General features: G+C 41.6%; 1 protein-coding gene across 3 annotated transcripts in view; it reads right to left on the bottom strand.

The window, feature by feature from the left end:
* Window positions 1-7,133: 7,133 nt before the first annotated feature.
* The window catches only part of LOC135207901 (uncharacterized), a 223,490-nt gene continuing 218,392 nt past the window's right edge, over window positions 7,134-12,231 (bottom strand). For all 3 annotated transcript variants that reach the window (XM_064239820.1, XM_064239821.1, XM_064239822.1), the window contains one exon: window positions 7,134-11,022. In XM_064239820.1, coding sequence (XP_064095890.1) covers window positions 7,170-11,022 — 3,853 coding nt within the window. In that variant the 3' untranslated portion in view covers window positions 7,134-7,169. The remainder of the gene's footprint in view (window positions 11,023-12,231) is intronic.

The following is a 12,231-nucleotide window of genomic DNA, read 5'->3' as shown; positions in this document are numbered from 1 at the left end:
AACTTACAACCTAACAAGGGGGAAAATATATACTATAAAGGATATGTCTCAGCTCCCTACCCCAGCACCGAATCCGCTGATACGTACGGGCCTAACGCGAAGCACTTTTCATACGTAATTTTGACGTCTCTCAGATAGTGGTTTGCGAAGACCGAGTTGCAACGCCAGAATGTTGCCTTCATAATATTACTCAGGGATATGTTTTTGTTGAAAGTCAATGACGTGGCAATAGCTCTTACCTCATAAGCTTTGACCTTAAGAACTTTGAATTGACTTTCATCACATATCGCATGTGCTTCTTTCACCAGGCTTCTGATAAAGAAAGACAGCGCATTCTTCGAAAGAGTCCTCCTTGGATCTCTTACAGAGCACCAAAGGTTGACATCATTGCCCTTAAGTCTTTTCTTTCTCTGCAGATAAAACTTTAAACTTCGTGCTGGGCAAAGTGACCTCTCTGCTTCCTCGCCTACTAATGCAGACAAGCCTTGGACTGCAAAGCTCCTAGGCCAAGGATTTGAGGGGTTCTCGTTCTTAGCCAAGAACGAAGGTAGGAATGAACAGATAGCTGCATCTCCTCTGAATCCCACATTTCCTTCTAATGCATCGAGTTCACTAACCCTCTTTGCGGAAGCCAATGCCATGAGAAAAAGTGTCTTCCTCGTGAGGTCTCTAAACGAGGCAGACTGAGGCAGTTCGAACTTAGGTGACCTCAGGAAACGTAGCACTACATCCAGATTCCAACTCGGAATCTCTGGCGAAACCTTTTTGGATGTTTCAAAAGATCTTATTAGATCATGAAGGTCCTTGTCTTCTGAAATGTTTAAGTTTCTGTGCCTAAACACTGCAGACAGCATGCTACGATAACCTTTAATGGTTGATACCGCCAGTCCACTTTTCTCCCTAAGGAAAAGTAAGAAGTCTGCTATTTGGGTTACAGAGGTACTGAAAGGGGAAAAGTGATGGTTCCTACCACGTCGTCGAAAGACTCCCACTTCGATTGGTAGACTCTAAGGGTAGAAGGGCCTTCTTGCTGCTGCGATAGCCGTTGCAACTCTTGCAGAAAACCCTCTCGTTCTGACCAAACTTTTGACAGTCTGAAGCCAGTCAGATCTAGAGCGGGGAGGTTTTTGTGATACCTGTCGAAGTGGGGTTGTCTGAGCAGATCGATCCTCTGTGGTAATGTTCTCGGAAGATCTACTAACCATTCCAGTACCCTTCTGGTGAACCCATACTTGTCTTGGCGGGCCCGGCGCCAAGCCAAGAAACGGAGGCTAGGGGGGAGCCAGGAACAGGAACGGCGGCGGGGGACTGCTACCCAGCGTCATCCTTGCTGCCTCCGATTCTGCAAATTTCTTGAGTCTCTCTCCCAGTATCTTGAATGGAGGAAAAGCATACATGTCTAGACCCTTCCAATCTAGGAGAAAAGCGTCTATCGACACTGCCCTCGGGTCCGATATCGGAGAGCAGTAGTTGGCTATCCTCGCATTCTTGGCTGTGGCGAAGAGGTCTATATGAGGCCTGCCCCAAAGCTTCCACAGGTCCTGGCAAACGTCCTCGTGAAGAGTCCACTCTGCAGGCAGGACTTGATCTTTCCTGCTTAGGAGGTCTGCTCTGACGTTCTTTTCTCCCTGTACGAACCTGGTAAGGAGACAAATCTTCCTTTCCTCTGCCCACAGCAGAAGTTCTTTTGCTGTCTAGTACAGGGAGAAAGAGTGAGTCCCCCCCTGCTTCCTGATGTATGCCAGGGCCGTGGTGTTGTCCGAGTTGATCTGCACTGCGAAGAATAGGACGTGGGGCTCGAAAGCTTTCAAAGCTAGCCAAACAGCCATCAGCTCCTTCTTGTTGATGTGCCAGGTCACCTGTTCTTTCTTCCAGGTGCCTGACACTTCTCTTGAGCCGAGCGTTGCTCCCCAACCTGTTTCCGACGCGTCGGAATACAACACTTGGTTGGGGTTCGGAATGTGAAGGGACATCCCTTCTGCAAACCTGAGAGGGTTGGCCCACCAAGAGAGGTCCTTCTTGATTTCTCTTGAGATCTCGAAGGAGAACTCTAGGTTTTGCGAACGACACCTCCAGTTTCGATGTAGAAAGAACTGGAGAGGTCTGAGGTGCAACCTTCCTAGAGAAAGGAATTGCTCCAACGAGGAGAGTGTCCCCAACAAACTCATCCACTCCCTCGCTGTGCATACGTCTTTCTCTAGGAAGGCTTTGACTTTCTCTGACCCTCGGGCTATCCTTTCTGGAGACGGAAAAGCCCGAAAATCCAGAGAAGCCATCCGAATCCCCAGATAGATACGATCTTGACTGGGGATCAACTGAGACTTTTTGAAAGTTCACCAAAAGTCCAGAGAACTTGCCATGAAAAGGGTCTTTTGTAGGTCCTCCAAACATCTTTTCTGTGACTTGGCTCTGATTAGCCAGTCGTCCAAGTAAAGGGACACCCTGACTCCCTCCAAGTGTAGCCATCTTGCTACATTTTTCATTAGGCCTGTGAAGACCTGAGGGGCTGTTGAAAGGCCGAAACACAAGGCCCTGAACTGGAATATCCTTCCTCCCATCATGAACCTGAGGTATTTCCTTGAAGAAGGATGGATAGGCACATGGAAGTAAGCGTCCTGAAGATCTAGGGACACCATCCAATCCCCTGGACGAAGGGCCGCCAACACTGAGGATGGCGAACTTCCTCTTTTCTACAAAGAAATTCAGGGCGCTTACATCCAGAACCGGTCTCCATCCTCCTGAGGCTTTTGGAACTAGAAAAAGGCGGTTGTAAAAGCCCGCTGAGCATGGGTCGCTCACTAGCTCTATAGCCTCTTTCTCGAACATTTGTTCCACTGCCTGTGTTAAAGCGAGGCTCATGATGGGATCCCTGTACCTGGCCACCAACTCCCTCGGAGTCGTCGTCAACGGTGGTCTTTCCGTAAAGGGAATCAGGTATCCTTTCCGCATAATCGAGAGGGACCAGTTGTCCGCTCCTCTCTTTGCCCAGGCTTCCGAGAATCTTAGAAGCCTGGCACCTACTGATGTCTGGAGGACTACTTCCCTACTTCTAGCTCTGGACGAGCGTGAGAAGGATCTACCTCTCTTGAATGGTCTATTACCTCTAGAGGTAGAGGCTCTAGAGGAGGGACCCCCTCGAAAGGGCTCCTGTCTAGCTGGAGTCTCCTTCTTCGTCTTCGTCTGGAAGGAGGTCCTAGGCTTCCGTGCCGACTGAGCGAGCATGTCCTGAGTCGCCTTCGCAGAGATAGATCCTGAGATGTCCTGCGAATACAGAAGCGAGGCTCTTTGGGCATGCGAGACGGACTTTGTCAAAAAAGAGCAGAAGACTGATCTCTTCTTAAGGACCCCTGCTCCAAACAGGGAGGCTACTTCGCTCGATCCATCTCTAACTGCCTTATCAATGCACGTTAGAACACTGTTGAGATCTTCTGGCGAAATAGAATCCGGGTTCTGAGTCTTTTTAGCCAAGACCCCCAAAGACCAGTCAAGGAAGTTGAAGACTTCCAAGACTCTGAACATTCCCTTCAACAGGTGGTTCGAGCTCGTTCATAGCCCAGGTAGTACTTAGCAGACAAAAGAGCCGAGCGTCGTGCTGCATCACCAGTGAAAGAGAAGTCCGCGTCTGCAGATGACGGAAGACCCAGGCCTAGGGGTTCTCCAGACTCGTACCAAAAACCTTAGTCTGCCCGTAAGCTTGGAAGGTGGGAAAGAAAACACAGTCTTCCTTTCTCCTTCCTTAGTTAAAGCAGCCAATCACCAAACCCCCTCTCAAGCCTTCTTCATTGAGATGGTTGGCTTCATCCTCACACAAGAGGAAACTTTCGTCTTCTTAGAGGTCGAGAATAAAGAGAGAGGAGACGGAGGAGCGACGGGAGTAAGGGAGTCTCCAAACTCTTGAAGAAGGAGATCTGTAAGGATCTTATAGGACGAAACTGAAGAGTCCTTCACTAAATCCTCTTCTGAAGGTTCCACTTCATCCACTGAAGAACCCTCTGCTTCTTTACGAGAGCAGTTGGACTTCTCTAAAGAAGTGCGTCTGTCTAGGGAGTGTCTGGCAGCAGTCTGGCGCCTATCAGGGGAAGCCAAAGCTTCTGGAGAGCTCCTCTCGAATGAGTCCTTCCTACTCTGATGAGTGCGTCCTCTTTGATCCTTAAGTCTACTCCTAGAATCCCGGGAGTCCAAAGGGGAGCGCCTGCTAGGAGAGGAGAGCCTACTATGTTCAAGGCGCTTAACAGGATCCATGCGCCTGTCCAAAGGAGAGCGGCTGCCTGGCGAACTGCGCCTACAATGAGGCGAAAGCCTACTAGGCTCTTGGCGCCTACTTACAGGAGAGCGAAGCCCTGGAGAAGATCGCCTACTAGGAGACCGGCGTCTACCATGCTCCACAAACTTAGATCTAGACTCGTGGGTCTCTGCAAAAGGTAGTCTCCCAGAAGAGACATATCTTTCAGGCTCTACACGCCTGTCCTGAACAGAGCGGCTAATAGGAGAGCCGCGCCTATCAGGAGAAAAGCGCCTATCTTCCGCACCGCGCTTGGGAGCGGGAGAGCGTCTACTTGGGGAGTAGCGCCTACCAGGCTCTAGGCGCCTAACAAAAGGAGAGATCCTGTCTCTTGACGAATCCATGAAAGAGGAGGCTCTCTTATCCGGAGATTGAAGGATCTTCGGAAAGGAGCGAGAAGACGAAGCTGTACGCTTGTCTTTAGACGCGCCTACTAGCGCTAGATCCCTTTCTACTGGAGAAATTAAGTCACCAGGAGAAAGCTTCTTGGGCGATTGTCGCCTGGAAGACGACAAGCGTCTGCCGAGGGAAGAGCGCCTCCTTCCATCCGCTGATACAGGAGAGAGAGCCGACTCTGACTGAGAAGGTAACACAGGCGAAGGAATCCTAGACTTCTTGACGGGGAGAGAGACGTCTTTCTTACGACGCGTTCCTCCAGCCAAGGAGCCCGCCAGCGCCGAAATCTGAGCTTGCAGCCCCGCAAGAATCCGAGCTGGAGATCTTGCAAAATCCTCCACAGGTGAAGAGGCTCGAAGCCTACTATGAGGCGAGAACTCCTGCTCCCTCCTGGGTTTCTTGATATCCACTTCCGGCTCTTCTGGAAAAACTTCCGGGCTGGAAGGAAAGGCGCAAGGAGCCTTCCAGGCTCTCTTCAGCGGTCGCGAAGAATCCGAGGCGCTCCATCCTCTTCTAGGCGAAGGTGAGGAAGAAGAAGAGAAGCACTGGCGCAATACCTCCTTCGCGCGAACAAGGGCAGCCTGGGTACGAACATCAGGATCTACCAAGGGGACGCCTGATCGGTGGGAGTTCTCCCTAACCTTCCTGCGGCTGTTGACTTTCCTCCTCCACTGGGACTGGGAGTCTGGAAGAGGTCTAGGCCTGGAAGCATTAAGGAGCCGATCAGACGCACCCTCCACTGCACTGGGGTCACTGCACAATTCACCTTCACTACTCTTACCTTGCAACGAACGAATCTTCTTTTCCATGCTAAGGATCGTGGCTCTCATGGTTGCCACTTCCGTAGTCGTATCTTTAGGTTCGATGCAGGGCACAGGAGCTGAAACTGGAGAAGGTTCTAATCTACAACAGGATTGTCTACTTCTACCTCGCTAATACGAGACTTACTAGAACTTCTAGACGAAGCTTTTCTCACCCTGTCTTTCTCCAACTTCCTCAAGTAGGAAGAAAGAGCCTTCCATTCACCCTCATCCAACTTCTCACACTCATTACACGGGTTAACAAAAGAACATTCTTTCCCTCTACATTTAAAGCAAACTGTGTGAGGATCTACCGTAGCTTCGGTAGCCTCACCTTGCATTCATCCATAGAGCACACCCTAAACATAGAAGATTTCTTAACCTCTACATCAGACATCTTGAAATCAAAGAAAAATCTAAATCAATATCCAAAAAACAATCCACAAGTGCGTATGCCAAGCCAACAAGATCAGGTACTTCACCGAAAGTCAGTCCAAATAAATCCACGGCAACGAGAATTGAATAAAGCTGTCAGGAGGTAACAACCACAGGTGTAGTCGTCACCGGCGACAGAAAAATTCTGGCTGGAAAGGGAGATTGGTTCTTACAGCCGCCACCCAGCGGCGGGTAAGGTAGATCACCTGACCTACCTGTCGCGTGTGCCGCGAGTTTTGAATTCTGTCGTGACGTCAGAGACATAAAGCTAAGTATATATCTGACAGGAAAGTTCATGTACAAAATATGTGATTAAAGAACTATCATCACTTCTCATGAAGGACCGACAGGGTTAAACATTAAAACACAGACCATCAGCCCCTCCCCCACAAAAAAGCATAACATACCTGTAAATAAAAACAAAAACAAAATAAAAAAATAGAAAATGAACATTAAAAATATACAACAAAGAAATGTAAATGAAATACATGAAGAGCTTTTTAAAGTACTTTGCTAGGAAAACAAAAATCCAGCTCAGTAGAAGCAGGGTAAAAAAAAGTTTTTGTTTAAAAACCCAACACTTTAATACGTATGGAGAAAATGAGCATTTTTGTGAATATACATATAAAGATTTAATACATGAAAAAACCAAAAGCAATATACAAGGTAAAGTATTAAAACACAGTAATGATAACCATTTAAAATTTGCTTACAAGCAAATACTGTCAATCTTTTCAAATTCATTTGTTTTCCTTGTGATTGTAAATCATCAGTTCCTTATCTACAATTTTGAATAAAGACTTTCTATCTACAACACTGTTTACTACTCTCCAAGAAAATACTACTTGAATTAGTTAAATTTGGGATATGTTCTCTTTAAATGTTTTTCTTCATTCTTTCATTATATCTGACATCACCAGAAATTAAGATTTTTTTTCCACTATACAAAACTTAGGCCCTCAGAGGCATCAGATTCAACCCATTTCTGAAAGCATTCATTGCAACTTCCCAGCTACTACACAGAGTTGGGCAATTTGAATATATTTTGGTAATAAATAGCATTAAATGGGATATCCATTTTGACACATTCAATTTGCTTGCCTTTTGACATAAAATTGTAATTTTGTAAAATGATTAGATCTAAATTTGTACTTGATATCCTATCATCAACCTTACCATTTTCTTTTTATAACGCTTCTTCCTCTTAACAACTGTTTTCATAACCACTGAGGTGCCTACTGCCACATTTACAAGATTCATAGTTTCTTTGGAGAAACACCAATGCTGACTTTTTCAGTAACTTCACTTTCTGTTTCTCTTTTGGGCTTTTTCTTTTTCTTTATATTAACCTGACACTGCATGGTAACAAAATCATCAGGGATCTCTTTCATTTTGTGTTTTGTATTCACTCCTTTATTTTTTTTCAAACTAGGTTTTCTTCTTTTATTTTTTGTTTTTACCTTCTTAACTCCTCCAATACTTACACCTGGTTCTTCCCTTCTTTTTTTCTTAATTGGGTTAGAATTACAAATATCACCTTTTTTGTACAGATTCGTGTGTGAAGGTGTTGTCTTTGTTCCAGATGATTCTAACACCCCAGTATCATAACAAACAACAGTTTTGGTTATATTGTTAGCTTTCTCTTTCTTGCACTTACTTTTAATAATATCTTTTTTAGCTTTCTCTTTCTTGCACTTACTTTCAATGTCTTTACCAACATGAATATTATTTCCTGCAGAATATTCAAAACTTTTCTGACAAGGCATATCCAATATCTCGGTTCTAGACTCTATTTTACAGGCATTAAAATCAATGCCATTTGAAAAATGTGACTTAAATTTTTTGTGTGTGTCTAAGCATTTCCTACTGTCTTCATGGATAAACTTTTTTTTCTCTTGTATGGATTTTTTTTTACACTTAAATGCTGGTCTCCGAGTTTTAATAGAGCTATTTTCTAGCAGAGAAAAATTCTGTGTCATTGTCACTGTGTTACTTTGTTTTACTTCTTGTGGGGTCAATTTACTGTGAAAACCCCTTTTCATATCAATCTCAACACTGGGTATAGGTTTGGAAATATCACTAGTATTATCCATTCCGATATGTTTCCTTTCCTTCTTTTTCTTTTTTGTACACAGTGGGTTATCTAATGCTTCACTTTGAAGATTCATCGTTTCTCCAAGGGAAATACCAATACTGACTTTTTCAGTAATTTCCTTTTTTGGGTTTATTTTTTTGCTCTTTTTTAATTTTTTCTTCACATTAACCACATTTTTACCTGGTTCTTTCTTTCTTTTTTTCTTATCCAAGACTGAACTACTGTCTAGATTTGTGTGTGAAGACGTTTTTTTTATTCCAGATGATTCTAACACCTCAACAATATTCTTACACCTCACAGTGGCCATTATATTTTTAGCATTCTTATTCTTAAGCTTATTTTTAATGTCTTCACTAACATGCATATTATTTCCAGCAAAATATAGAACATTCTTCTGAGATGTAGTCATTATCTCAGTTTTAAGGAATTCTTTTGTTGGGGAATTGTGACCACTACCGCTTGAAAATTGCAACTTAATTTTACTACACCTGTTTACAAATTTACTGCTGCCTCTGGGGGTAAACTTTGTTTTATTGTGTCTGAATTTAGCTATGTTTACAGATACTGGACTCTTCCTTTTCACAGAGTTACTTTCTAACACAGAAAAATTAGTTGAATCTAGATTCTTACTTTGTTCTGCTTCCTGCTGGGTCAGTTTACTGTCAAAATCCTTTTTTTTATATATCTCAACCATGCAAGTAGGTGAGGAAATATCACTGTTATCTACATTTACCTGTTTCCTTTTCTTCTTTTTCTCAACGTCTTTTTTTATAGCTGTACTTTCATTTCCAACTGGAGTACTGTCACTTATTACATGAGTTTTCATGCCTTTCTTAACCATGACACTATCAGAGTAAACATTACCTATAAAATCTTGACTCACATATGAAAGACCTTCCTTTAGTTCAGAATATGTAGCACCATCAACAGTGTTCCTGTCACTCACGAATGAATCGTCTAATGTTTGCACTTCATTAATAATAATACCTCTACCACCATCACTTTGAATATACCTTGGTATACATAAAAAATCATCATAATCATCGATTTTTTCTTGCTTGATTTTGATGCCTCCAGTTTCTGCTGAAATTTTACCTAAAGGCTCCACTGGGTGTGCAACATTTTCAAGTCTAACTTTTTTTCTAGAGCTTTCCTGAAACTTGCTCCTTTTTCTTTTTTTCCCATTGCTGGCTTCCTTACAAAAGGGCTTACTCTCTTCTCCGGGTTTTACATCTTTAATCTTCATAAAATCACTGCTCCTTTCATGTTTATCATCTCTTACAAACTGTTTGCTTTTATTAGTCCCATTGTTCAAGTCTTCAAAAGGTGTGGAAGTTTTAGTTTTCGAAGAGCTATTTATATTTTCTATCAATTGGCTTTCATCATCAAAATGGCACAATAATTCACCAATTTTTTTCTTAGAAGTTTCTTTTTCAGCTGACCCTGCCTCTTCCAATACAGACTGTGATTCAAACACAGGGAATGGCAAATCATCAAATTCATAGGTTTCATACTTAGGGAATGGCAAATCCTCTAATTTATAGGGTAATCCTGACTTTTGTTGTTTTTTAGAGCTTTGGTAAGTGACTTGATTTTTCATTGTACTGAGACCAACCTGTTCATCAGAGTTATCAATAGGTTTTTTGGGTGATTTAATATTGACCTCTTGCTTAGAATAATCTTCAAATGCAATTTCTGCTTCAACTTCCTCCAGTTGTGCTTGTGATTCAAAATCTGGAAATGGTAAATCATCTATTTCATATATTGAAGTTTCTAGATGTTTTTCAATAGAAGTTCTGTGATTTTTCTTAATTTTCATTTTATCATAGATTTCTTCCAACACTGAGAGTGGTAGATCATCATCAATGTCTGATGATGTTTCATACTTTTTTGCTGAGCTTTTGGGTGTGATAAGCTTCTCAGTTTTGACATAGTTCTTAAGAATTTTAGTGGGGCTGAAAGACTTATTTTTCAGCGAATTGGAATCCTTATCATTTTCACAATTTCCATCTTTGTCTTTATGTCCAGAAATAATTCCTCTGTTCTCATTCTGTATGGAAGTTTCATTTGCCTGATTGAAAGAAAATGTAGTAGTATTTGCATTTGGCAGGTCATCCATTCCATAATTTGAAAGTCTTTTAGATTCCTGTCTGGGTGCCCTTGATGTCTCTGTTATAACTTCTTCAACATTAGTAACTTCCTTTCTTTTGGGAATTGCATCTTCTATCAAAACTTGTCCGTTATCTGAACACTCCTTAACCTTAGTACTATCTATCATTTGTGATTGGAATAAAGGGAAAGGTAAATCATCCACATCATACTCTAAGAATCTTCTCTGCTTTGGCAAATCACATCTGGGAGTATTTAAATTTTTCTCCTGATCACTCCAGCATTTTCCTTTTGTTAAAGAAACCTGACTACCTATATCAGCTTCACTATTGGGATTCCCCACTTTTACATCTGACAAATCCCTCTTAGGTTTTGAAAAAGATGTGCTTAATGTTTTGGGTTCAAAGCTAAGGTCAGTGGTTTGGCTTGGTCCAATTACATTTTCCCCGTCACTATATTCATCATCCCTTGAGGATCCCTCTTCCATTGAATCCAAATCAGGTGATACACAGCCCTCAGATTTAGTACAAATATCATCATTATCATCACAGCCTCCTGTCTCTATGTCTACTTTTTGTAGCACTGGATCCATTTGACCACATGGTATCTCAGCACCAAATTCTGAATAGGAGTCTTGGAAAGTGCCATTCAATTTGGGGGATTTGCACATACCAATACTTTCTGCCAAAGGACTCCCATGGGAGCTAACTGATACTTGGGTGCTTGTTAAAAAATCAGCATCATTAAAACGGATATCTTGACATTCTACAGAGCTTACACTACCAAGATTGCTACGGTTATTCTTTCCTAAATTACAATTCAACCATGTGTGACAATCCTTTTCATTATTGTCATTCTTTTGGATTTTCATGTTGCCAAACATATCTTCCGTACTATACGGCAATCTGAAAAATATAAAAAACCATTACGAGGCTTTTATAACCTTGACAGCTCTAATTTATGCTAGAGTAGCATACAAACAGGAAAGGGAACTGTACATAAAATGTGGACTTTTATATAACAAGAATAACAAGTACATTAATATCTTCTTAAATTATGAAAATTAATTCTATAAAATTTTCAAAAGGCCTGGAACAGCTGTGAAAGGCAGAACTCAAGCCAAAAAATTAAGAGTTTGATGGATTATTATTCTCAAAACTTTTAACAAATAACCAGCTGATTCATTTAAAATTTATTTCAGTACAAACCCATTTATGTACTCAAGATAAGTGTAAACTGCAGTAATAAAAAATCAAGATAAGTGTAAACTGCAGTAATAAAAAAAAAGAAGACATTTCTTAATACAACTGTTATTTGAATTTTGCAAAAGAAAAAAGTGCAGCAGATTTTTAAATTTTTGCCAAAAACAAAAGCCAGAAATATGAAGTGTAAGGAAATACTGAAAGATGCCAGGAGATCAGAACTTGTCAGTGGGCATTAAAGTGATTTAAGCTCTGATGAACCAAAGGTGTAAGCATTTCTGGGAAGATGCTTATGGAGCAGGCCAGAATTTTCATAAGGAACTTAACCTAAAAAATGACAGTGATTATTCATAAGATTTTTTCTACTTTTGATAACAGCAATATATATCTGGAGTGAGCTTGCAACTTTGTTTACATACAGGTTTTTTAGGGTTAATTACTATGGCCTGATCCCAAGGGAGCTAGTTTAAAGAAGTCGGACTGTATCCCTTCTCAGTAATCAAGACAGTGAAAAGAAGAGCTTGGACTGCAAGATGAATGAAAGCATTACATATACCGTAAATGCCAGTGTATAAGGCGACCCAGCGCATAAGACGACCCCCAATTATTCATGTAAAATTGTAGATTTAAAGGTATGTTCCCCGTACAAGACAACCCCAAATTTAATAAATTACATAACTCAATCAGATGATGTAAGTTATTTGTACATAATAAAAGCAATACTTATTGGAATAATCGCACCAAAAATGTGTAAAATCAGTATCCTCAAGATTTAGTAATGTTTGGCAAAACTAACCATTAGAAAAAATACTTTTGTGTTCCCCTATGAAAAATATATGGTAAACAACACGACAAATGCTCAACACCTGTGACATCACTATTGGTGGAGTAATACCCACTGGAAGCAGATCT

This window comes from Macrobrachium nipponense, chromosome 34 (assembly GCF_015104395.2).
Source record: "Macrobrachium nipponense isolate FS-2020 chromosome 34, ASM1510439v2, whole genome shotgun sequence".
NCBI lineage: Eukaryota > Metazoa > Arthropoda > Malacostraca > Decapoda > Palaemonidae > Macrobrachium > Macrobrachium nipponense.
The sequence above is the reverse complement of the archived record's forward strand: the minus strand, read 5'-3'. Positions and strand labels throughout refer to the sequence as shown.